General features: G+C 42.5%; 3 protein-coding genes across 3 annotated transcripts in view; 2 read left to right on the forward strand and 1 right to left on the reverse strand.

The window, feature by feature from the left end:
• LOC137625341 (methylcrotonoyl-CoA carboxylase beta chain, mitochondrial-like) overlaps positions 1 to 721 on the reverse strand; it is a 47581-nt gene extending 46860 nt beyond the window's left edge. Inside the window, exon 1 of the mRNA XM_068356182.1 lies at positions 521 to 721. Within this exon, the coding sequence (XP_068212283.1) occupies positions 521 to 710 (190 nt within the window). The 5' untranslated portion in view covers positions 711 to 721. The remainder of the gene's footprint in view (positions 1 to 520) is intronic.
• LOC137625345 (uncharacterized) overlaps positions 1 to 27127 on the forward strand; it is a 544968-nt gene that overhangs the window by 261580 nt on the left and 256261 nt on the right. The gene's annotated exons all lie outside the window — the stretch shown is intronic.
• LOC137625740 (probable peptidyl-tRNA hydrolase 2) overlaps positions 6945 to 27127 on the forward strand; it is a 34593-nt gene continuing 14410 nt past the window's right edge. The window contains exons 1-3 of the mRNA XM_068356631.1: positions 6945 to 7022; positions 10017 to 10392; positions 19856 to 19958. Of these exons, the coding sequence (XP_068212732.1) occupies positions 10072 to 10392; positions 19856 to 19958 (424 nt within the window). The 5' untranslated portion in view covers positions 6945 to 7022; positions 10017 to 10071. The remainder of the gene's footprint in view (positions 7023 to 10016; positions 10393 to 19855; positions 19959 to 27127) is intronic.

Below are 27127 nucleotides of genomic sequence, written 5' to 3' on the forward strand. Positions count from 1 at the left end.
CTCTGTCCTCATACAACTGACAACACTGTGATTATCAAACAATTCTTCTTCACCCAAGGGTTTAACTACTGCACTGTAAGGGTAGAAGAGACTCTCTAGCTATGATAAGCAGCTCTTCTAGGAGAAGGACACTCCAAAATCAAACCACTGTTCTCTAGTCTTGGGTAGTATCATAGCCTCTGTACCATGGTCTTCCACTGTCTTAGGTTAGAGTTCCCTTGCTTGAGGGTACACTCAGGCACACTATTCTATCTAATTTCTCTTCCTCTTGTTTGTTAAAGTATTTATAGTTTATTTAGGAAATATTTATTTTAATGTTGTTACTGCCCTTGAAATATTTTATTTTTCCTTGTTTCCTTTCCTCACTGGGCTATTTTCCCTGTTGGGGCCCCTGGGCCTATAGCATCCTGCTTTCCCAACTAGGGTTGTAGCTTAGCAATTAATAATGATAATAATAATATACAATACACTATAACAAGTGGCAGTTAAAAAACCACACTAAAGAATATGATTTTCTCACCTCCAGCCAAGCACATGGCATTGAGTTGTTGAAGTTCTGCTAGACGTCCCTCGGCTTTAGTCTTGCCCTCTGCCATCTGAGGACAAGAAACGTCAATAGTGTCCTGAAGAATGGGAAACGGTCGAGGTCTCGTGGACAAATTCCTGGTGAGCGTAGATGCGGTGCATCTCACCAACTTCTTCATTAACATTTTGAACTGTTTTTCTGAAAATAAGTTTTAAGTAGAGTAATTTGCATTTTATTAGCTATAAAATCCTGAATTTTAGAAGTGATTTTTATTCTATTAGCTGTAAAATCCTCAATTTTAGAAGTGATTTTTATTTTCATTAGCTAAAAATACCTGAATTTTAGAAGTAATTAATTCTTATTAGCTATAAAAAACAGAGTCCTTTAAAATAGGGAATGTCTTCAGTGGAGCTGTAATGGTTGTTGAAATTGGTTATGAGTTAATTAACAACCGATGGTGAGTGCAAGGGAGAAGCCCCGCCCATTTGCCTTACAGACTGTTCGCGTTTGACCTTAGGCTCAGGACTGAAATGGATGGTTAAGGGGGAAGTTTTATAACTCAGGTTTGTATAGCTAGAAAAATTACCAAAAAGAGGGGCACTATGTAGAGTGCAGACCTCCGCCGCGGCAGCTTATTTCTCGGCCTTTTGCTCGACCTTGACCTTTGACATTAACATGTAATAACCCTTTTACCCCCAAAAGGACGTACTGGTACGTTTCACAAAAGCCATCCCTTTACCCCCATGGACGTACCGGTACGTCCTTGCAAAAAAATGCTATCAAAAAATTTTTGTTCATATTTTTTATAATTTTTTGAGAAAATTCAGGCATTTTCCAAGAGAATGAAACTAACCTGACCTCTCTATGACAAAAATTAAGGCTGTTAGAGCAATTCAAAAAAAATATACTGCAAAATGTGCTGGGAAAAAAATAACCCCCTGGGGGTTAAGGGTTGGAAATTTCCAAATAGCCTGGGGGTAAAAGGGTTAATTGGAGTGGAATTTCTATACACTCAAATATGAACCAAGTTTAAAGCCTCTGTGATAACAATGTCCAAACTTATGGCTGATTATGTGGATTGGACATTATGCTTGACCGTATTCTTGACCTTCCAAAATTTAATAATTTCCAGCTTTTAAGTTCATATTTAATGGCTTTGGTATATTCTATTCAGCGTTCTCCTCTGGTCTCGCATAATGATTTTGCAGTCAGACATTTATCACGTTTCTTCAGTGTATTCCGTCGCCAATTTTTCCTAGTGGTAACGTGTTCACCTAGTTTTCGCATGGCGGCAGATCAATCCCTGTTCAAGACTGTGAGTTTAAGCTGTTTACTGGGGAGGCCACTGCTGTGGCTGGGCACCAGAGTGGGGGTTAGGCTTGCTCGGCTGACATTCTGGTAAGCATCTGTTCTGCTGAAATTGGAACTCATACCAGACACTTTTAACCTTTGAAAGGAAGACACAAAAACTAATCTCACTGGACTGTACCTAAGATTGAAGTTGATTCAGGCAACACTTTGCACTGTCACCAACCACGAAGTTTAAGTTTCAACATCCCCATTGCACATAAGAATTCTATGGAAACTAAACTTAAAAAACATATATGGTCTTATAGACCAAAACAAATGATATGCCTGTGTTGTACGCTCATTCAATTATCTGTTACAGTGTTTGATCATCACATCATTACAAAGTTAGTAATCAAATCCTCAAAAATTTTACTCTACTCAAGAAATTAAATATCTTAGTTTATATTTCATTTATCATTTTACATTTTTATCTCATGTTTGGGAGATCCCACAAACAACATAGCGACATGCTAGTGCCCTTTGCCTTTGACCTTCCAGGTAACAATCCGAGTTGCCTTTACAGTACTTTGAGCCGGTGTGACGGTCTGAACGATCCCCCGGTCTCAGAATTCTCCTTGATAATCTGCGCATGCGCGAACATTACTGTTTGCCAGTGCATACGAGGTTGATGTTTTATTTTCCTGTAATGTTAGCATGCGCAGCTCAACATTACCGCTTGCCAGTACATACGAGCTTAATGTTTTTATTTTCATGCGAGCGAAGCGAGCTAATGGCGGAAAAGAACCATTATACAATGTCAAGGAGAATTCTGAGACCGGGGGATCGTTCAGACCGTCACACCGGCCTTATGCACAAGAGAAGAATATGTTACTATCTATGGGACTTTGGACCCGAGAGGGATAAATCTTTACCTGTGCACTGTCACTATTAAACACCAAAAATTTATGTACTAACCTAACCTAATCTAGGGCAGAATGTCCTTACTTAAAACCCTTGGATATTGATGTATCAGATATTAGATGATAAGCATCAGAGCCTTTGTATATCAGCGGCCAGTTCCTCCAGCGTGCATAAAAAATGAACACCAACTAACCTAATGCCCCCTTTCGACCACCCTCACATTGCCGTATTCTTAGTCAGCAGTCATCATACATACATACACGACTCCAACCTAACCTAACATAGGACAGCATGTCCTTAATTAAAGCCCTTGTGTATTGATGTATAGGACAATATTAGACGGTAAGTAACTTTGACTTAAAAAGACTCCAGTTATGGTCATAGATATTGTTCAAAATACCTAAAAAAAAAAATAAAAAATACCTTTTTTTATTCTGCGAATTGGTTACTGCTTACCAATAGAATTCTACTAACCCTCAAACTTCAATAAAGTGACCTTCCTTAAGACCAAATATACAGTACTTTATCACAGTATATACTAGTATCTCCAAACGGTGCATATGTATATATTTCATATAGGTCAAGTTAAATGTACCATAGCGGGGTTAAAATTCCCCACCCTAATTTAGGTGTGACTGAATTAATATGTAACAAATGCAATAAACAAATTAATATTACTTTAACTTATACGAATAATAGATAAAATCTTATAATATCTTTACCTGGCAACAGTATACTATATACCGGTAATTGAACTTTGCACTACTAATCAGCTGATTAGTTTCATTCACAAATCACAATTATAGTAATGGTTCTCTATCGATAGACTTTAATTCACTAATCACTAGTCACTAATTACTAGTCTCTATATATGAAAAATTCAGTACTGTACCAATAATAAACATAATAAAATCAAAGAAAGAAGAAGAGATTAGAACAGGTTTAGTAGTATAAGAATATAAGAATGATAAAGACAGAAATGAAACAAAAATGTTATTATAATAAAATAATGGTGTATATGATTCAATAAATAAGTAAATATGAAGATACGAGAAGAGAAGGATAATACAATATTGCAGGACAGCGGGAAAAAAAACATACAAAACAGTGGTTGTAACAAAAATATTTACTAAAGAAATATTTGGAAAACCTACATTACAGAATATAATATGAAATATATATGAATATTCATCAAATAGTTTTTGCTTAGCACCATAGAAGAAACAATATTATATCATAAACTTAGATGGAAATAAATAAATTAATAGAAAGTTAATTGTAAAACTCTCATAGAAAGTTATAGAGTATCATTATTGAAGAAATTTGTAGTAAATTTTATAATATGTAATAATCAAAACATGAGGAAATCCTGAAAATTTAAGGAAAGCATTGTGGAAAACATAAAGGAAACAGAATGAAAGGGTTGAAAAAATAATCATTGAAGGGAATGGCTCACAGCCTTATGATAAAGAAATTAATAAGAATAGTGCAATCCTAGTCATGAAAGGAAAACAAAAACTAGATTTTATATATAAAAAAAGTCATATTGTTTTTTATAGGTCAAGAAGCTTTGCACTTATCTGTTATTTGATAAAGTACCCGCAAATCGACCTTGTGGAGGTAACATTTTGGGCGAATTGAAAAAAGAAAAAAAAATTAGCAGGAGTAAGAAAAGAATTATTTAGTTCAAATTAGCTTTTTTTTAGACAGTTTAGTTGTATAAGTTTGCTTCCATCTACAGAGCCACATATATATATATATATATATATATATATATATATATATATATATATATATATAATTAATTAATTCCTGGCTAGAACAGAGGTGACGTGTCTCCTAGCATTCTCTTGGCAGATGAATGTCCCCCCCCCCCCGAACATAAGTTTAAGCTGTTTACTGGGGAAGTCACTGCCGTGTTTATGCAATACAGGGAGCGGGTCAAATTGGGCTTGCCCGGCTGACGTTCTGGTGAGCGTCTATTTAGATGAAGCTGGAACTGAAACCAGACACATTTAACCTTGATTTAGTTTCAATATTCTCTACACTATGCAACCCAGAATGATAAATTATCACATACACGTAGGACTGAATTATGTAGAAACATAAATTTATACTTTTTATGAATTGAAAATTTAGTTGTAGCATCTTAGTTCTACCTCTTCACGTTCTGTTTTTTTTTTTTTCTTAATTTGATATCTAACATTATATGCTTTTGACATCATGATTATCAATTAATATTCTTAAGATATTTCAAACCAATAGATTATCAACAGATTATCAAAGCAATAGATTGTTCGTAATACTAGGCAGGCAGTTAATTCTAATAGCCAGGCCTTCTCCATCACGAGGCTCAATACTACGCAGTACTCTAGAAGTTTTATTCCAGCTATTACCAAGTTGTGGAATGATCTTCCTAATCGGGTGGTTGAATCAGTAGAACTTCAAAAGTTCAAAGTTGGAGCAAATGCTTTTTTGTTGACCAGGCGGATATGAGTCTTTTTATAGTTTATTTATGACATATTTGTTTTTAATGTTGTTAATAGTTTATACATGACATGTCTGTTTTGACGTTGTTACTTATTTTAGAATGATTTATTGTTAATTTGTTCTCTTCATTTATTTATTTCCTTATTTCCTTTCCTCACTGGGCTATTTTTCCCTGTTGGAGCCCCTGGGCTTATAGCATCTTGCTTTTCCAACTAGGGTTGTAGCTTGGATAGTAATAATAATAATAATAAGGCACAAGTCTTTTTTATAGTTTATATATGAAAGATCTGTTTTAATGTTGTTACTGTTCTTGAAATATTTCATTTTGTTTATTATTTTCCATATAGGTTATTTATTTATTACCTTTCCTCATGGATTATTTTCTTTTTTTATTTTGGAAACCTTGGGATCATAGCATCCTACTTTTCCAATTAGGGTTGTATCTTAGCTAGCATATTTTGTTTATTACTTTTCATATAGTTTATATATTTCCTTTCCTCACTGGGCTATTTTTTCCCTATTGGAGTCCTTGGTCTCATAGCATCCTGCTTTTCCAACTAGGTTTGTAGATCAGCTAATAATAGTAATAATAATAATAATAATAATAATAATAATAATAATAATAATAATAATAATAATAATAATAATATTATTATTATTATTATTATTATTATCATTATTATTATTATCATTATTATTATTATTATTATTATTAGCCAAGCTACAACCCTAGTTGGAAAAGCAAGATGCTATAAGCCCAAGGGATAAATAAATGATGAGAATAAATTAACAATATATCATTCTAAAAACAGTAACAGCAGCAAAACAGATATGTCCTATATAAACTATTAACAACAACAACAACAACAATAATAATAATAATAATAATAATAATAATAATAATAATAATAATAATAATAATAATAATAATAATAATAATAATGATAATGATAATAATTTAATAAAAGGTTCAGATACAATCCACAAAAATATGGTGGGCCGTTACATAGACGTGAGTCCCGCCCGCTAACTTGTTGCACGCAATGAAATAATAGAAGAAGTCGGAAATGGAAGAGAAAGAAACACTAAGCATTATAAGAAGAAAAGAAAAGACGAAAGAAGAAAAATAGTGGAATTGCAACAGCCGTATGAAGAAGAAAAGAAGATAATAGGAAACGTGCTGTTCAAGAAAGAAGGAATAGAGAAAAGAAAAGAATATATCTATCAAATGTGGAAAAAAAGAGAGAAGAAAATAAAAGAATTAGTATAAAGAAGAAACCCAAGGAGGTGCCGATGGAAAGGCAAATCCCTCCGCCCAACAACAAGAACAAGAACAAGAACAAGCTGTTGATAAAGGCAAGAACAGACACTTTAGATCTAAATTGGAGAGGCAGATACAAAAATAAAGATACAAAATGCATGTGTGGCCATGAAGAAGAAACATTGGAATACTATATTACACTGCGAGATGTACAAGTAAACAAGAAATAACCACATATTACATCAACCATATATTGAAAATGAAAGTGAAATAATAGCGGACATTCTTTGTTTCAAGAATTGTGATAAAAAAGAAATAGATAGCAGAAAAGATCTTATCCAAGAACTGTGGAAAATAAGAAAAAATAATAAAACAAGACACCAAGTGACAAACGACAATACCATATAAAGAAAAGAATAAAGGAGCCGTTGCAAAGGCCTATCCTCAAAGTACAAGTACAAGAAGAAGAAGAAGAGGACACGATGTAAACATTGAGTGCATTTAAAGGGGAAGGAATTACTTATTAGGTTAAAGGTAACTCGTTTTCTTCTTGCAAGAGGTGGGTGAGGCCTCTGCAATCACCCGACTCTTAATAGTGATGTTAATTACATTTTTGGGTGACTGTGATTTGGTATATATCAGTGATTTTTTGAAGTTTTAAAGCATCGTTTTGAGTGGAATCACAGACTACAGCTTTGGGGTGTGCAGACCAAATTTCCGTCTGTCCTTAGAGGAAGCTTATCCGTCGATCAGTTTTAATATTGTAGTTAATGGCAGAAATTGTATTCCTGGGTTTAAAATAAATTGTATAATTTTTTTAAAGAAATTTAAGATTTCAGTTCGACCAGAAATAGTTTCCAGATTTTGGAAAAATTGTATCTTAGTTTATTATAAAGAATTAGAATTTCATGTCGACCAGAAATAGTTTCCAGATAAAAAAAAGTGTATCGCAAGTTTTTTTTTTTTTTTTTTTCTTTTTTTTGAGAATTCCAATTTCCTTTCGACTAGAAATAGTTCCCAGATATTAGAAAAATTGTATCGTAGTTTTTTTTTTAGGAATTAAAATTTCATTTACACCAGAAATAATTATTATTTTATTTTGGTGGTGTGAGAACGGATATTGTTATAGGAAAACACGGAAAAACTCTAATAAAGAAATCCAGTTTTATATAGAAAATCGATAGAATTAAAGGCCAGACTTGTTGAAAACACACTATATACTATAGGAAAATTTGTTTTTACTATTTGAAATGTTATCCCGTGTTTTTCTATAATTTTACCTTAAAATGCCCTGACCTAACTTATTATTTTCAGTTTTAAGGGTTCTGCTTTCTCTGAAAAGAGTAGTTTGTAGCAAGTTTGATATATCATACAATTTATTTGAAAATTAGGTTGGTTAGGCTAGGGTATATGTCTACTTAATATTTGAGCTGCGACTTAACTTCCTCCAGATGCTCTCTCCCAAACTTATTACTTTTGATCTAGTTGATCATAATTTTTTTTTTTTTTGGCTGAAGTATAGGCAAATTATTTGGGTCCAGAATAGAGTCTTGTACTTTACTAGGCTAAAATTTATCAGCTGACCTTTGACCTGTGTCCCACCATGAGAAAAAGTTCATATCAGGCAATGGGCCAAATGGCATAATTGTCCTAATACGAAAGAAATATGTTCCAGGTATGTATATAATTCAGGACATTGTTCATCTTGCTTAAAGTTTAGATAATCTTATAGTGAATTGATAGAAATTAGTCTAGTATGAGGCATAGAACCCAGAGAGACTGCTGAACGTATGCACATACCTTGTGAGAGATAAACGGTAGTACTATTTCAAGCGAGATTCTTCGTGACATCTCTTAACCCTTTTACCCCCAAAGGACGTACTGGTACGTTTCACAAAATTTATCCCTTTACCCACATGGACGTACCGGTACGTCCTTGCAAAAAACTGCTATTTACATTTTTTTTTTTCATATTTTATGATAATTTTTTGAGAAACTTCAGGCATTTTCCAAGAGAATAAGACCAACCTGACTTCTCAATGACGAAAATTAAGGCTGTTAGAGCAATTTAAAAAACATATACTGCAAAATGTGCTTGAAAAAAAATAACCTCTGGTGGTTAAGGGTGGGAAAGTTCCAAATAGCCTGGGGGTAAAAGGGTTAACTGGGAGTGCTGGACCCTGCTGTCTGACATGACGTAAAGCAATGTATGTCATACGCTTCTTCGCCTTTTAGCCAATTTTTCAAATTTCTTTGTACAACGTGCGCAACTATTCTTCGGTATTAACCTGATCCTAACCAAAAGATTTTATAAGGTAACCTAAAATTGTCAAGGAAAAAGGCTGTCATTATCAACCTTTTCAAACACTAATAATATATGTTATACAGTAATATGAAATTACACAAAGATTTTTCATTTAATTCTATGAATTCTGTGAGTTCACTTTTGTATTACTTCTAAATTTAAACGAAGTCTTTTCATTTTCATCACATATCAATGCCATTTGTTCCATCACTTTATTATATGAATATTGCATTACCCTGGGTCCTTTTTACGTCAGTGGCCAATTCCTCCCATGTGCATAAAGAATGGACACCAACTAACCTAAACTCCCCCCCCCCCCCCCAACCTAACTTACAAGCTGTATCTTTACCTACTTAACTAACGAGGGCTAATGTTCCCCTGCGACCCCCCTTACACTGCCGTACACTTAGCCAGCCGTCATCATACATACAGGTGGCCGCTATCATACATACAACCCTTAACCTGTTTACCATTTCTAGCTGATTTAATATTGAAATTGCATGTTTTGAATTTGAGTAAATCAAGAAGGCGCGGCCATGAAGTGGCTTTTACCGTGACGTGTCCAACTATACATGTATGGATGCATCTTTTTTTTCCATATGAATCTTAGTGACTGCACACATGAAGTATAACCATTGTCAATGCTTCCCATGTGCTTAAGGCATATTTCCCTTTTTGGTGTAAATTTTCTTCTCTCGTTTTGTTTTCTCCATATAAAAAAAGCCCAGTTTTCCCACGGTGGTTTCATATATTTATTAGTTGTTCAAGATCAAGAAACATGAGAAGATTTTTTCCTAACTCTCATTGTTAAATGCAAATAAATCACATCTTTGTGAAGTGTTTTAGAACAAATTAATACTGTTCATATAAACTCATTTGAATTCAGTAAGAATGAAAAGTATAATAAGAGGATTTCTGCCCACTGTAAATTGTTTTACGTAAGTAAGTGGTTACAAATCTAATTTTTTGACTGAAATAATGAAATTTAAGTTTTGTATTCAGTGACCTATTGGGTTTAAAGGTATTGTGAGGAGATTAGAAATGCAATGCAGATAGAACTTTAGCAAATTCGATACAATTTGTTCAAATTATAGGATGGGAAAACTTTGGTGCTATATTCATTTGTTAACAATTACATAAGTTATTTGAAAATAAGAAGCACTTACATTAAGTAGATGGGATACATTTTAAGTGACTGTATACATTTATATTTTGCTTTACAGATTGGCAACTTTATTTTTTTAAGACTGTTCATATTGCTAAATAGCGTCATCCAAAATGGAAGATCTTGGTGAAATTTCTGCTGAGAAAACCAATATGGAAGATCTTGGGGAAGCTGCTGCCGAGAATTCCAAAATGGAAGATGGTGAGGCTGCTGTCGAAAATTCCAAAATGGAAGATGTTGGTGAAGCTGCTGCCGGGAAGAAATCTGATATGGAAGACCTAGTTGCTGCTGAGAAATTGGATATGGAAGGTGCTGGCAAAGTTGCTGCTGAGAAGAAATCCAATTCTGAAGCTTCGCCGCAAAAGAAGGATGCCAATCCTGTTTTCCTGGAGAATTTAGTGGAGATGGGAATGGGAAGACGCTTGGCGAAGAAGGTAACTTTTATTATTATTATTATTATTATTATTATTATTATTACTAGCTAAGCTACAACCCTAGTTGGAAAAGCAGGATGCTATAAGCCCAGGGGTTCCAGCAAGGAAAATAGCCCAGTCGGGAAAGGAAACAAGGAAATAAGAGAAGTAATTAACAATTAAAATAAAATGTTTTAAGAACATTAACAACACTAAGATGAATGTTTCATATATAAACTATAAAAACTTTTACAAAATAAGAGGAAGAGAAATAAGATAGAACAGTGTGCCCAAGTGTACCCTCAAGCAAGAGAACTCAAATGTCTCAATTTGTATTCATGGATAAAGTCTATTCCTGCGACTATACAAAGCCTTGTGGTACAAATATTCTTAGCTTATTTGTTTAGTTTCTGAGGAGAGACGGCTGTTACTGGTAGGTTAACGGTGACATACTCCAGATGGCCTTGTTTGCTCTTATTTTCCTCCCAAGTCTCATTTTCCAAGTTTGTTTTCTCATGCTGTATGTAAATTTTAATGTCCGTATCTATCCTCAGCATCCATTGTTTTATTTCAGGGTACGGACATGGGCTCTAATACTGCCAGTTTAAGCATTCACAAAAATAACAAACTTGTTGTTAACCCTTTTACCCCCAGGCTCTTTGGAAATTTCCAACCCTTAACCCCCAAGGGGTTATTTTTTCCCCAGCACATTTTGCAGTATATATTTTTTAAATTGCTCTAATATCCTTAATTTTTGTCATAGAGAGGTCAGGTTGGTCTCATTCTCTTGGAAAATGCCTGAATTTTTTCAAAGAATTATCAAAAATATAAAAAAAAAAATTTCTATAGCATTTTTTTGCAAGGACGTACCGGTACGTCCATGGGGGTAAAGGGATGAGTTTTGTGAAACGTACCAGTACGTCCTTTGGGGGTAAAAGGGTTAATAGACAGGCTAACAGCCTTCTAGTGTGACCAAATACATATGTCATTTGCAGTGGTAGAGGTCTTGAGAAATTTTATAAAGGATCTTAATATCTTGTGTATTTACCATTGCTGACAGTAATTTTTTAACCCAAAGCCATGAACTCAAAATAGATGAGGTTTATAATTGGCTCTTATATCTGTTAAGATATTACTACAACCTCCATTCCTCTTTTATTGAGCTGAAAGTTTTTCCTCACTTTTGTCATGCAATCTTCACATGCTTTATTAACGATGCCTAAATCAACAACCCATGGTTACTCATTTGACTAACGGTCTTTTCCTCTTCCATCAAACTTTTAGGTTTTCCATTTTATTACTTCTGATTCTTGTAATGTTAGATTTCAAGAGTGGACATTACTGGGAAGAGAACAAATGCCCGGTACTGAAAAAAGCTGTCAAAACAAACTATGGTACTTAACATTGGTAAAGGTGAAGTAGCAGCGTCAGTCATGATGAATTAACGACAAATACTTGAAAAACACTGAGAGCACAAAAAATACGACTAAGCGGCCAAGTCCAAAACAGAAGGATGACCTAGAGGGCGCTCGTGTGGGTGACGGTGGAGTGGTCCAAGTGTGGTTTCTGGGGCCTTTGTTACGGCCCTTCCCTTTGATGAAGGAATTATCTAAATGGAAGACAGCCTGTGAATAGTGGTTTTCACACGCCCCTGATGTATACACGACACCCACGAGGTGCTCGCGCGACGGTAGTAACCTCTGCATTCCATGCTTTTATCTTTCTCTGGTATATTTGGAAGATTTATATCAGAAAAGTGTAAAGAAGGACTCTTTTCACCAGGCGTCACAGGTCTCTCCCCAGAAATAGATTTTTCCTTCGTCAAAATCCCTTTTTTGTTCTACTTATTTGCCTCATATCCTTTTAATTCTATGTTATGCTCAGACATTATCTATATCACTGACATGCTCGTAAGTAAATGAGAATAGTGGGGAGTGTAACCTCCAGAGAATCTTAGTTGGTTATATCTTCATTTCGATAATTGTCAGATTTGACAATGTAAAATATATGAATGCATTCCTCAAGAAGAATGGTTAAATTTTTGGAATTGCAGATAGTAGTTTGAATGCTATGCTCTCATTCCTCAAAAAGTATATGGAATATTGAAAGGTATATGTCACCCTCTCATTTTAGCATAAAAAAAGCATAATATTGATTCAACTATGTTGTTGCTAACGAAAGCATCCCTTGTATTATTGTCGGAGGTGGCATGTACTGTATTCAGAAAATTATACAAAATCGTACCTAAGATCAAATCTTAGGCCAGCCAAATTTAATCTGAGTTTCTTTGATTCTTTTTAACTTCTTGTAGTGTTGACTTAGAGTTTTGCTGGTCACCAGTTTAAAAGTCCAAGTTATTTGAATTATTGCCGTATTGTTTTGCTGGTCACCAGTTTAAATGCCCAAGTTTTTTTAAGTCTTGCCTTACTGTTTTGCTGGTCACCAGTTTAAATACCCAGGTTATTTGAAGTATTGCCTTAGTGTTTTGCTGGTCACCAGTTTAAATGTCAAAGTTATTTGAAGTAATGCCTTAGTGTTTAGCTGGTCACCAGTTTAAATGCCCAAGTTTTTTTAAGTCTTGCCTTACTGTTTTGCTGGTCACCAGTTTAAATACCCAAGTTATTTGAATTATTGCCTTACTGTTTTGCTGGTCACCAGTTTTCAATATTAAACTTACCCGATAATCATGTAGCTGTCAACTCCGTTGCCCGACAGAATTCTACGGAAGGGATACGCCAGCGATCGCTATACAAGAGGGGGGTGTACTCACAAGCGCCACCTGTGGCCAGGTACTGCAGTACTTCTTGTTGACACCACTTCAATTTTTCCTCTGTCGTGCTTCCGGCAAGACGTTCATGGATACGCTTATAATTTTGGAGTCTTGTTCACGGTTTTTGGTGAAGTATTGCTCTAAGATTTCAGCTTTCGCTATTCAGGAAGTTTTATTATCAGCTTAGCTAGCTTTTGGAATTAATTTGATTATTTATGGTGACGAAGAGAGTATGAACTCTCTTTCACCTTTAAATGGCCGACCCTTCCCTTAGACGGAAGTGTTGGTGTCTAAGAGAGTATAGACTCTCTTTCTTAATTTTGCTTAACTAAAGTTATAGATTTATTTTATATCTCTCCGCCTTTTATAGGCCTCTTCGATTAACTTCCTTTTTTATAAATTTATTAAAATTAATTTTTATATTAGTTTTTGAAAGAATTTCTTTGATAGTCTCGTACTGTTTCAAAGTTGAACTAACGTTTTGTTTTGTCTCTGCAGTTGTTGACGTTCAGAACGTTCAACTTGCGCTCTATCGTTACGATAGAGAGAGAATTTTCACGGTGTCACGTTGCAGTAAGAGTAAACCGTTTATAGCGTTTTGTTCATTCTTTCTTAGCTTAATGGTTTTAATTCTAATAAAGGAACTTTTTATTTGGGAAATCTTTCAGTTTTTTTCCTTTAACAATAATATGTTTTAACGAGTATATATGATTGGGCTCTTCTCTCAGGTTCTAAGTCAAGAGAGAGAGAGAGAGAGAGATATAGAGACGGAGGGAGAGAGAGCTGGATAAACGTTTCGTTCAAGCGAGTAACGTTGTTATCGTTTTTGCTCTTCTCCCTAGTCTCTTTAGGGGAAGAAGGTAAACGTTTCTAGAGTTTATTCTTGTTCTCAAGCTTTATGCGGTGAGAGATTTTAAACGTAGTTTATTTGATCTAGTGTTTAGTCTCTTTCCAGCCACTGAATTATTTATCCTTCATTAGATTTTTCTGTTACATTGTAATTCTGTTTTCGCAATTACTAACTTTTAAGGAAGGATAGAATTGCGTGTTTCAGGAACAAACCACTTAAAGTTTCGAGTTCAGTGAAATAAGTGCAAACAGAAATTCAAAAGTGATAAGTGATTAGCGCAAAGTGTGTCAGTGTTGTGCGTGAGGGTACTTCTGTGCGTGCCAGTCGTCCTCCCAGTCCGGGACCTCTTGTAAGCTCCCAAGCCCAGGGGAGAAGCAATGTCGAAGGGCAAAAGGGTTCGGCAGGCCTTGATCGGCGCACAGAAGTATCCTCGGTGGTTGCGGGCGTGTCTTACAGAGACCGTCACTCCCACCCGCAGACGATTGAGCCCTTATTTTACTCGTCTGCAGAAGAAATTTCGGGGAGAAAACGCTGGACTCAGGTCTCAAGACCTCTTAAACGTAAAGTCCAGACCTCTAGAGTTCAACAACCCGGATGCAGTCATTGGGTTAGCTCTGACTCTCCGCAGTCATCAGGTGACTGCACACCTCCTAGAGAGGTAAGGTGATGCCGCAACAGACCTCATCTTCTGTTAAGGCTTTGCCTCAGCAGACCTTAGCGTCTGCCGACCCCAAGATGACTTTGCTGCAGTCCATGCAGTCACAGCTTGCGGTCTTAATGCGTGAGTGTCAGGCTGAGAAGGTTACACCTCCTCCTGCGATCGCTCCGCCTCACCGCAGTCCAGTCTGCCAGGCGTACGATGTTGAGGTTCCTCAGGATACCTTACCGCGTACTGAGTTGCCAGTTACCAGCGGTGTGCAGCAACCTCCGCCTTCCTTAAGGCAACCTCAGCAATGGGAGCAGGAATCTTATGCCTTACTTCCTCCGCTTCCGCTTGCGGTTCCACCAGCGAGGCAACAATCTCTTGAGGTACGACAACCTCTTCCATCAATGAGGCAGCCACCTCAGCACTCGCTGCAGCGACCTCAACCCTCCTCAAAGCGAGACAAGAACTGCGTTCTGCGCAGCCGCTACCTCAACTCTCGCAGCTCACACCTCAGGAACCTCAACTCGTTCCTCAGGAACCTGCTACTGCGCATCCGCAACCCTTACAGCAAGCGCAACTCTTGAGGCAGCAACCTCATGCTATGAGTCAGCCACCTCAACGCATGCATCTGCCACTTTCTCCTCAACTTGAGCCTCTTCCCATTCAACTTGGAAATAACAAATGACAATAATAACACCTCATTACTTTCATAACTTGCATTTGTAATCATATACATGTATGCCTACACAAACATTATGATAATGGAGGTTATTTGTATTACTTAATATAAAAATATATATGTATTCCTTGCAATATATTTTTAACATAATCGCAAAATATGGCAAAAATATCTTCAAAACAAATGAATCATGAGTTATGAATGTAAGGTAAATATTATGTTGATATTAAAACCCCATGCAAGCATGCATGAAGTAATGCAGTGTTGCCAACAGGGCGAGTTTCCCTTTCCTGAGGTGAAGTAGATTATAGTACATTTAGTGCAGCTTAATTCTACGATTATCATGCCGGCTATCAAATTCATCAACAAAACAGTCTTAATCTATTCCCTCGGCACGTGCACTTTCAATGGACAGTAATGCGATATTACTCACTCTAGCACTGGTCATGGAATTTCTGAGAAATGTTACACGCCATGCAACACGCTCTGCTTACCTTACAGCATGCTCTACATACAGCATGCTCTGCATACAGCATGCTCTGCATACAGCATGCTCTGCATACAGCATGCTCTGCATACAGCATGCTCTGCATACAGCATGCTCTACATACAGCATGCTCTGCATACAGCATGCTCTGCATACAGCATGCTCTGCATACAGCATGCTCTGCATACAGCATGCTCTACATACAGCATGCTCTGCATACCTTACCGCATGCTTCTCAGTCATACATCTTTGGTTGTTGCCAACTCACTAGACTGTCAAGCAGTTTCATAACGTTGCCTTCTAGTCTGCTGCTTTTGCACCAGTGAAACCCTCACTGAGAGAACTTAGCTTTTCTCGGATATGGTCCCTGTAGATGAGAAAGTGCTTTTCTCCCTCCTTCTGATATTCCCTTGAGGACTCTGTCATTTGGAGAGGAGCCTTTAGCTGCGTAGCCTCCTATGGACTTTTATTTAAGCATAACATGCTTCCAGGGAAGGTAATGGTTCCACTTCAGTCGCTAACCCCGTCTGTTACCACACCTGCTCCCATAGACCTTGAGCTGTGTTGCAAGACATGCAGTCCAAGCTTAGTCCTTGTTAGAGGATTTTTTGTTTACGGAGTCAGTGTGTCACTGGGAAGACGTTCAACAACCAGCAGAAGTGACTTGTTGTGACGCAGTGCGGCAACCTCAGCAACCCGATAAGGAGTTGTCTGTACGACCCAGACAGTCTAGACAGCTTCGGGTTGTCACTGTACTTCCTCGCTTCCCCATGGTTGACAGTTCACAGACTGTGCAGCAGTACCATGATCTTGTGTCCGGCTCCGTCAGACGACTGGCTTTTAAGAGCTCCCACAAGTCGTCGCTGTCTGGAGATTCTCAGATGGACTATGGATCTGACCAAGGAACTGGGCCTCCTGGTCAATTTTGAGGAGTCTCAGCTCGTCCCATCCCAGACCATTGTCTCCCTGGGTATGGATCTTCAGAGTTGAGCTTTTCGGGCTTTTCCGTCGGCCCCAAGGATCTTCCAAGCCCTAGAATGCATCCAGAGCATGCTGAGAAGGAACCGATGCTCAGTCAGGTAGTGGATGAGTCTAACAGGGACACTTTCATCGCTGGCCCTGTTCATCGTGTTAGGGAGACTCCACCTCCCCCCCTTCAGTATCATCTAGCTGCTCACTGGATAAAGGACATGACGCTAGAGACGGTCTCAGTTCCTGTTTCCGAAGAGAGGAGGTCTTCTCTCGCGTGGTGTAAGAACAGCTTTCTTCTCAAGGAAGTCTACCTTTGGCTGTTCAGAAACCCGACCGCCGTCCCCTCTCGGACGCATCAGACACGGGCTGGGGTGCGACTTTGGACGGACAGGAATGCTCGGGAACATGGAATCAGGAGCAAAGGACACTTCACATCAATTGCAAGGAGTTGTTGGCGGTTCTTCTGGCCTTGATAAACTTCAAGTCCCTCCAGCTTAACAAAGTGGTGGAGGTGGACTCTGACAACACCACAGCCCTGGCTTACATCTTCAAGCAGGGAGGGACTCTTTCGTGAAGTTGTTCTAGATCGCAAGGTACCTCCTCATCTGGTCTAAAGATCGAAAGCTCACGCTGGTAACGAGGTTCATTCAGGGCGGTATGAATGTCATGGCAGATCACCTCAGCCGGAAGGGTCAGGTCATCCCCACAGAGTGGACCCTTCACAAGAATGTTTGCAGCAGACTTTGGGCCCTGTGGGGTCAGCCAACCATAGATCTGTTCGCTACCTCGATAACCTAGAGACTCCTATTGTATTGTTCTCCGATTCCAGACCCAGCAGCAGTTCACGTGGATGCTTTTCTGCTGGATTGGTTCCATCTCGACCTGTATGCATTCCCGCCGTTCAAGATTGTCAACAGGGTACTTCAGAAGTTCTCCTCTCGCAAAGGGACACGGCTGACGTTGGTTGGCTCCGCTCTGGCCCGCGAGAGAATGGTTCTTAGAGGTACTGCAATGGCTGGTCGACATTCCCAGGACTCTTCCTCGAGGAGTGAACCTTCTACGTCTACCTCACGTAAAGAAGGTACACCCAAACCTCCACGCTCTTCGTCTGACTGCCTTCAGACTTTCGAAAGACTCTCAAGAGCTAGGGGCTTTTCGAAGGAGGCAGCCAGAGCGATTGCCAAAGCAAGGAGAACATCCACTCTCAGAATCTATCAGTCTCAAGGGGAAGTCTTCCGTAGCTGGTACAAGACCAATGCAGTTTCCTCAACCAGTACCACTGTAACCCGGATTGCTGACTTCCTGTTATATCTAAGGAAAGTAAGATCCCTTTCAGCTCCTACGATCAAGGGTTACAGAAGTATGTTGGCAGCGGTTTTCCGCCACAGAGGCTTGGATCTTTCCACCAACAAAGATCTACAGGACCTCCCTAGGTCTTTTGAGACCTCAAAGGAACGTCGGTTGTCCACTCCAGGCTGGAATCTAGACGTGGTCCTAAGGTTCCTTATGTCATCAAGATTTGAACCTCTCCAATCAGCCTCTTTTTAGGACCTCACATTAAAAACTCTTTTCCTCGTGTGCTTGACAACAGCTAAAAGAGTAAGTGAGATCCACGCCTTCAGCAGGATCATTGTTTTCACATCTGAAACGGCTACATGTTCCTTGCAGCTCGGTTTTTGCTAAACGAGCTTCCTTCACGTCCTTGGCCTAAGTCGTTCGAGATCCCAAGCCTGTCCAACTTGGTGGGGAATGAACTGGAGAGAGTACTTTGCCCAGTTAGAGCTCTTAGGTACTATCTAAAAAGGTCTTAACCTTTACGAGGACAATCAGAAGCCTTATGGTGTGCTATCAAGAAACCTTCTTTTCCAAGTTCTAAGAACTCAGTTTCTTACTATTCAGGCTTCTGATTAGGGAAGCACATTCTCATCTGAAGGAAGAAGACCTTGCTTTGCTGAAGGTAAGGACACATGAAGTGGGAGCTGTGGCTACTTCAGTGGCCTTCAAACAGAGCCATTCTCTGCAGAGTGTTATGGATGCAACCTATTGGAGAAGCAAGTCAGTGTTCGCATCATTCTATCTCTAAGATGTCCAGTCTCTTTACGAGTACTGCTACACCCTGGGACCATTCGTAGCAACGAATGCAGTAGTAGGCGAGGGCTCAGCCACTACATTCCCATAATCCCATAACCTTTTAACCTTTCTCTTGAATACTTTTTATGGGTTGTACGGTCGGCTAAGAAGCCTTCCACATCCTTGTTGATTTGGCGGGTGGTCAATTCTTTCTTGAGAAGCGCCGAGGTTAAAGGTTGTGATGAGGTCCTTTAGTATGGGTTGCAGCCCTGGATACTTCAGCACCTTAGAGTTGTTCAGCCTCCTAAGAGGAACGCTGCGCTCAGTAAGGAAGACGAACTTATTTAAGGCAGAGTAATGGCTCAAGTCGACTTCCTTACCAGGTACTTGTAATTTCATTGTTATTTTGAATAACTGATAATATGAAATACGGGATACTTAGCTTCTTGATATACATGTACACTGGTTTTCACCCACCTCCCTGGGTGTGAATCAGCTACATGATTATCGGGTAAGTTTAATATTGAAAAATGTTATTTTCATTAGTAAAATAAATTTTTGAATATACTTACCCGATAATCATGATTTAATTGACCCACCCTTCCTCCCCATAGAACCAGTGGACCGAGGAAAAATTGAAGTGGTGTCAACAAGAAGTACTGCAGTACCTGGCCACAGGTGGCGCTTGTGAGTACACCCCCCTCTTGTATAGCGATCGCTGGCGTATCCCTTCCGTAGAATTCTGTCGGGCAACGGAGTTGACAGCTACATGATTATCGGGTAAGTATATTCAAAAATTTATTTTACTAATGAAAATAACATTTTAAATGGCCAAGTTATTTGAATTACTGCCTTATTGTGTTGCTGGTCACCAGTTTAAATGGCCAAGTTATTTGAATTATTGCCTTAGGCTTTTGGTGGTCACCAGTTAAAATACCCAAATTATTTGGGACATGTATCTTCAGGCCAATTTTAATGTTTTAAATTCAAACCGTTTTCTCATATAACAGGCATTGGTGTGTACAGAAAACAAGAGTATAGATGCAGCTTTGGCATGGATTGCTGAACTCGGAGCTGAAGAAATGGAAGCCCTCTGCGAAAGTAGTGATAACGGTAAGTTGTTCCGTAACCGAAATACAAACCACGCTATTTACAAAGGGTTATTACTTTTAGCGTAGCTGAAATGGCGAGCCATTAGAATTTAACGAGGGTGTATTACCCCCGCGCTAGTTAGCGGGGGGGTAGGGGAGTGGTAGCTAGCTACCCCTCCTCCCCCTCACACACAGGTGAATACCCACTTTCACTTTTGGCTCGGACTGTGACAGACGTCTCTGTCTTGGTCCTCGCTTGGCAGCCATTGTCTGTTTTGTCTTTACTTAATCGCTTACTTTTCTTTTACTCAATATATATGTAAACATGTTTTCATGTTTGTATATATATTTGAGTATAGAAATAAGTAAGTTTCCTTTTCAGATGTGTGTGTGTAGTGTACGATATCTACGTGGAGGCCTCGGCAGTTAGGCCACCACGGCCTAATTTTTTGGGTTGCGATCGAGTTTGACTTCGGTCTTTCTCTCTCTCTCTCTCTTGAGGTCGTTCACCCTTTTACTATGTTTTACTACGCCCTTGTAGCTTCCTTCCCGTGTGGGTGGGGTTGCTACGCCGTACATTTTGTCTCAATTAGTTTATGAATCTAATTGTAGTTGTTAATTTTTCAGCTTGTAGAACGATTCCTTTCGGGGTTTTCGTCTTTTCTTTAGTGTTCATTCATTTTTAAATTACATAATTACATAGTTACATAATTATAATTGTTATAATTCTGTTTTGGTTACAGCTCTCCTTCCGCGAGTGTAAGTGGTTGTGAGGGCACGTGCCTGTTGTGTAATTCTTGTTCCTTTTCCTCGGGATTCCTCTTCGGAGCCTTCCCGGGGGAATGAATGTGTACTAATATTATTTGTTTTATTTTTTTACAGTTACCGATCTAGTTCGTTTCTGTAATATAGCAACGGTGTGAGCTGTCTGGTTGAGTCCTGGGGATTCGGCTGTTGCTGCCTCCCCCCTTGTATTGTCGTCAGGGGCGTGTCTCCTTCTACTGGTAGTACTCCCGTGTCGACGGACAGCTCTCCAGTTCATTTTAGAACAGTCAGGAGGCTTGCCTCCTTGGGCGGATAACTTTCCTTCCGAGGGAAGTTTTTTTCCTGTCCAGGCTTGAGCTTTTCCTCTTTTGGGGGGTTCTTCTCTTGCCTTTTTTTCGTGCGACTATGCTCTTGGTGCTGAGCGGTCGCACCTGCAGTTTCGCTCAAGGGGCTGGGCAACTGCAGGAGCTCCTCTTCGGAGGATTGCCCCTTTTAGGTCACTGGCTGACCAGTCTCTTCCACGAAGTGTTTCTCTTTCGTTCGCGAGAGAGTACACTCATAGAGACTCCTCTTCGGAGGTTTCTTCTGTTGCTGTTGGCCTCCCTCGCCGTAAGGCCCTCCGTCCGCCTCGTCGTAAGGGCCTCTCATCTCCCTATAAGGGTGCTTGAGGCGCCTTTTTGAATCTCCGTTTGCAGCCTACAACTTCTTTTTCTCGATCTTCCGTCTTGGTGCAGATGGACAGCAGTCTAATCTCGTCTTCCGACGGGCAACGGTCTTCCCGACGGACAACGGTCTTCCCGACGGACAGCGGTCTTCCGACGGACATCGGTCTTCCGACGGACATCAGTCTCCCGGCGGACAACGATCCCTTCGGGGCAAAGGGTTGCCCCCACGGGGGTTCTTCCCTTGCGTGTCAGGGTTTCCCTGCGCGCCCTTCTGTTCGTCAGCGCTCTCCTGTTCGTCAGCGCTCTCCTGTTCGTCAGCGCTTTCAAGATGATCTTCCCTGCGGTTCCTGTTACGTGCCCTGTGCGCCCACGTTCGCCCTCGCGATCTAGAACTTCGGTTCAGGTCGGGGTCAAGGACTCTTCTTCTTTGCGCAGGCTTCCACGCGTAGCCTTCTGCTCGTCAGCGATCATCAGCTCGTCAGCGATCATCAGCTCGTCAGCGATCATCAGCTCGCCAGCGATCGTCAGCTCGTCAGCGATCATCAGCTCGCCAGCGATCTCCGGATCGCCCACGTGTGTTACAGCTGGCACGCCAACGTTCTCCAACACTTATGAAGGAACATGGTTCGCCAGCTACTAGCTCAACTGCGGATGCTGATCGCCATCGCGCGACCCTCAACTGCAGATGCTGATCGCCATCGCGCGACCCTCAAACTGCGGATGCTGATCGCCATCGCGCGACCCTCAACTGCGGATGCTGATCGCCATCGCGCGACCCTCAACTGCGGATGCTGATCGCCATCGCGCGACCCTCAACTGCGGATGCTGATCGCCATCGCGCGACCCTCAACTGCGGATGCTGATCGCCATCGCGCGACCCTCAACTGCGGATGCTGATCGCCATCGCGCGACCCTCAACTGCGCGCGATCATTCACCTGCGCATGCTGCTCGCCATCGCACAACCCTGAACGATTGCCCGCTTACACATGCTGCTCCTCATCGCACCACCCTGAACGATCGCCCTCTTGCAGATGCTGATCACCATCGCACCCTTTCACGCGATCATTCACCTGCGCATGCTGCTCGCCATCGCACAACCCTGAACGATTGCCCGCTTACGCATGCTGCTCCTCATCGCACAACCCTGAACGATCTCCCTCTTGCGGATGCTGATCACCATCGCACCCTTTCACGCGATCATTCACCTGCGCATGCTGCTCGCCATCGCACAACCCTGAACGATTGCCCGCTTACGCATGCTGCTCCTCATCGCACAACCCTGAACGATCGCCCTCTTGCGGATGCTGATCACCATCGCACCCTATCACGCGATCATTCACCTACACATGCTGCTCGCCATCGCTTACCGCCAGCGATCTTCTTCACCTACGCGGCAGCACGATCCCTCGCCGTCACGCCCATTCGCCTGCGCGCCCACGCGATCGCTCGCCTGCGCGCCCGCGCGATCGCTCGCCTGCGCGCCTGCGCGCCCGCGCGATCGCTCGCCTGCGCGCCCGCGCGATCGCTCGCCTGCGCGCCCGCGCAATCGCTCGCCTGCGCGCCCTCGCGACCGCTCGCCTGCGCGCCCGCGCGACCACTCGCCTGTGCGCCCGCGCGACCATTCGCCTTTGCGCGACCGTTCGCCCTCGCGCGACCATAGTTCGCGGCGAATTCCACAGCCGGTGGTAGCAGCAGGGACGCGTGCTCCTAGGCGGCACTCGGGATCACCTCCATCCAAGCACAGGTTGGTAGCGCAGGACGAAGACAGGTCAGTACAGCATTCTTCCCACCTTCTTTTCAGGCAGGAACCGTCGTGTCCTCTCCAAAGGATCGCCCGATCCCTTTCACCTTAGCGAGGATTTCGGACTCTGTGTCCTTGGAGCAGCAGACATGGTTTGATCCGCTGGCACGGGCGTTAATGAGGGTTATGAAACCAGCACTCACCGGCCAGGGTAACAAACCAGCGGCTGTCTCTCCTACGCTGAAGAGAAAGAGAGGAGTGGACTTCGTGGTGACTTCCCCCAGGGCGAAGTTGGTTCCCAAGAGGTCGGTCTCGAGGGTCCCCTCTCCTGCACGAGTACTCTCTCCTTCTCCCGCCCTGGAAGGATTTTTGGCGGGGGGTCTTTCCGTCGAAGATTTCTCCATCGGACAAGGGGTGACTGCTTACCTCTTCCTCTGGGAGCTTACCAGTTTCTTTCCCTCCTCGGTTACGGCCCGAGGTTTGGTTCAAGGAAGCTACAGGAAGATCATGGGTACTTTCCTCCTCTCGAGCTCAGGCACCTTGGCCTTTCGTCGTTAAGTATCTACTTGCGGACAAGCTCGATGTTGTTCCATCTGGACGCACTGACTGAAGGCTTCCTTCGGGTGTCTCATCTGTGGAGGTCAACGACCTCAGACACCCTTCCATCCTTGAGAAGAGTTTTGTCTTTGCCCAAGGACAGAGACTTAAACATCTGCTGTGCGGAGTAAATCGACTTCCGGTTTCACTCCTCCAAGGCGCTTTCTTCCAGACTCTGCAGGGCTCCAGCTCCCTTTTCTTTCAACCACGTCGGCCTAAGTTATCGGCTACGACAACTGGGACAAGGTGTCCAATTGCAGTTTCCTCCTGTCAGGAACAGATGGCACGGGAGACTCCCCCGGGGGGGCATAGTCCTAAAAGGAGTTCACGAACTCTAGGATTGCAGGTTTTTTCGCTGGGAGGATGCTTAAGGTTACTCATCCGAATGACAGCTTCCCGATGCCCATTCCCGCACAATCTCTGTGAGTAGCCAAGGATATCGCGCCTGCCGTCTCTGTCAGCGAATTCAGTGTCTCTGAACCTCTATGCCATAGCATCAGCAGAGTTGCCCGGTTGGGCAGAATGATCCATACCTTAGGCGAAGGTCTTCCTTAGGATCATCGACGGCTTCACCCCCGGCCCCCTCAGTCGATCCTTTCTTGTAAGGAAGGATCTGAGAGGGGATGTCCATAGTCGACCTCTCAGCCCTGATCAAGTTTGTCGAACAAACTTCGGCCAGCGTAGACCAGCAGAATCGATCAGACTGGTAACGAGGCGACTGGACTCCTTTAACCCTGGATCGGAAGGACGGGTACTTTCAGTTTCCATTCCATCCGTCTTCCAGGGTGCTCGTCGAATTCAGCCTAAACTGCAAGTATTCCTGCTTATGATGCAGTGTGGCTATCCCGCCGTGGCATAGCAGGTTTGTTTCCCCAGAGAACTCTCCCTGCCTTCCTCTTGGCCGCTCAGGTGCAGACTTCCGCCTCCTCTGCTGTTTGGAGGGCTGGTCAACTCCGGTAGGCTCGGGTTTCGACCTTCTTCAGCGCCGGGAAAAGCTTCCGAATGCTGACCATGAGTGTGGGCTCATGGTATTTTGCTTGGAGCCTTCTCTTCCTCTGCCTCAACATCTGGAGTATCTGGCCATGATATTGAGTCAACCGCCTTACCACGTTGGAAACCCCGCTTCTCGTCCGTCCAGCGAGGTTAAGCAACGTCGGTACTTGGATGGGTGACCACCTGGGGACGCCAGATTCTGTTACCACATCCTCCGAGCCTTCCTTTCGGTTGACTGTGGCAAGACTGAGGAGAGTCGCAGTACCTGTTCTCAGTCAAGCAGAGTTTTCAGCCCTACCTTGGAACGTTTCCTAGTTCTTCTTTCCTCATTGACCCGTTTATAGTCCGAACGGTCGCCTCAGGATAAGTTCCATGTGGGGCGATCCAAGTTCCGGTGGCTTCAGGCAATGTTTAACCGGACTCCCTGGCCCTATGGGACCAGCGGAACTATTAAACCTGCAATGGGTGTTGACCTATGGAGCCTCTTGATGGTAGTGGATATTCTCGTCCTTTCCCCACATTCTTGATGCGGTTCTCGGACTCGTCAAAGGAAAGGGGGGGGGGGGCATGTTCCGGTCCAGGCCTATGGTCAAGACCTGAAGGATACCTCTCCATCATTCAGGCAGGCTTAAGGGCCTTAGTCTGGCCCCTCTTCAGATCCTACCGCTCCTGCCAAGTCGCCCCGTTGCGTGTCGACTTCATGCTAACCAGCAGGGGACGCATTTTCACACCTTCACATCTTGCAGTAGAGATACCGGGATGATTGAGATTCTCTCAATTCCACCATCGGCTCTCTCATTCCAGGCAGGGGAATGTTTCTCTCAGACTATCCGAGCAGAGCCTCATAGAGAGAGTGTACCTAGGGGTCTTTGACCTTGGGTAACCAGCAAGTGCTGGTCTGGGGGACCTGATCGCGACAGCTTGGAACCTCAAGCTTCCGCTAGTTTTCCCCCCAGTCTCAGACCCCGAGACTCTGGCAAGATGCATTCCGGTGATGGTGGGACAACTTCGACGCCTGCGTCTTCCCTCCTTTTTGTCTGCGGACAATGGGTCTCAACAAAACCAGGTTGTCTGTCAACCTTTCAATGGGAGAGCTCCACTGGGACTATGCGCAGAACGGTTTCTGGACCCTCTGCTTCCCCTGACGGAACTCCCGGGAGAGCTTCTCCCACGGCGCAGACTACTCAAGCAACCACACTGCGACATCTCTCCCGAACCGGGGCGTCGCTTCGGCTTCATGCCTGGAGACACTACGCCTCCTCCTCTAGAAGAGACAACCCGCTACAGTCGCGGTACGGAGGTCGCGTCATCTGCGATAGTCATCCACAGGGGTCTCCCAGGCAAAGTGAAGAGTCTAAGGTGGTTGTTGCCGTGGGAGATATACTTCTTCCCGTGAGGCCTCTTCTCCAGCAATAACGGTCTTATTGCCTTTCGGCGGGAGGAAACTCCTTTCCGCTCTTGGCAATGAAGCCTGTCGCTCAGCCTTTCCCTGACCTTCAGGCTTAAAGGAATAACTTTTTCCTGCCCGCTGGATCTATCCTCGCTCATGCGAAGCTACGATCGTCCCTGCCCTAGTCGGAGGAAGACCTCCAACTTGGAGCATGGCTCGGACTTTTAGTCCTTTAAGAGATCTTCTCAAGACCCTTTTACGACAGGCCTCGGATTGTATTCCGCCTTGGGTCTTCTGCTCACTCTGGCCACTGCCAGTGTGTAAGCAATCTTCTTGGTCTCTTACTACTCCCCCCCTTTCTAAGGAAGAGGGGAAGGCAACATTCAGGCTCGCTCCTGAGTTGTTGGCTAGACTCAGAATCTGAGGGTCCCGACCCTTCGGTCCGATTCATTCAAGATTTTGAGTCTCCATTCTGTGTCTGATGTCCCAAGACCTTCTCTTTCTTGCCAGTACAGGAATCGAGAGGTTAGCGCTGGGAACAGCTGCAGTTTGGCCTCAGTTGCAGCCGATTTGGGAACACAAGGAGGACATGGGGGGAGAGTCACCAGTATACCTCTTCAGCCCGGACTCAAGGACATTCATCTCGACCTGTCTTCAGACCCTCCCCCGTCACGTCGCCCTACAGCACGATGTTGGATACATCGCAACGTCCCTCGCCTTCGAGTAATACTACTCTGTGACGCAGGTGCTACAAGCTGGAGTCTGGAAGCGTCTGATGACCTTCGCAGCCCGCTTCCTGCAGGGCGTGACCCACAGGAGTCTCGATACGTTTTCTATCGCTCTGTGGTGGCTACACAACAGCTGGTCTAACCTCAGGCTCCTTTTTGGACAGGTAGCAGAAGGTTGAGGGCATTGTTATCAGGTTTTAGTCTGCATGAACGAAAGAAGTATGTCTGGCCCTTACTTCTTTCTTCATCATCCCCTCTACGGGGAAGCAGCATCCTGGTCTCTGCATAGCTGACCTCGAACCTCTGCAGGT

Source organism: Palaemon carinicauda, chromosome 32, assembly GCF_036898095.1.
Source record: "Palaemon carinicauda isolate YSFRI2023 chromosome 32, ASM3689809v2, whole genome shotgun sequence".
Taxonomy (NCBI): Eukaryota; Metazoa; Arthropoda; class Malacostraca; order Decapoda; family Palaemonidae; genus Palaemon; species Palaemon carinicauda.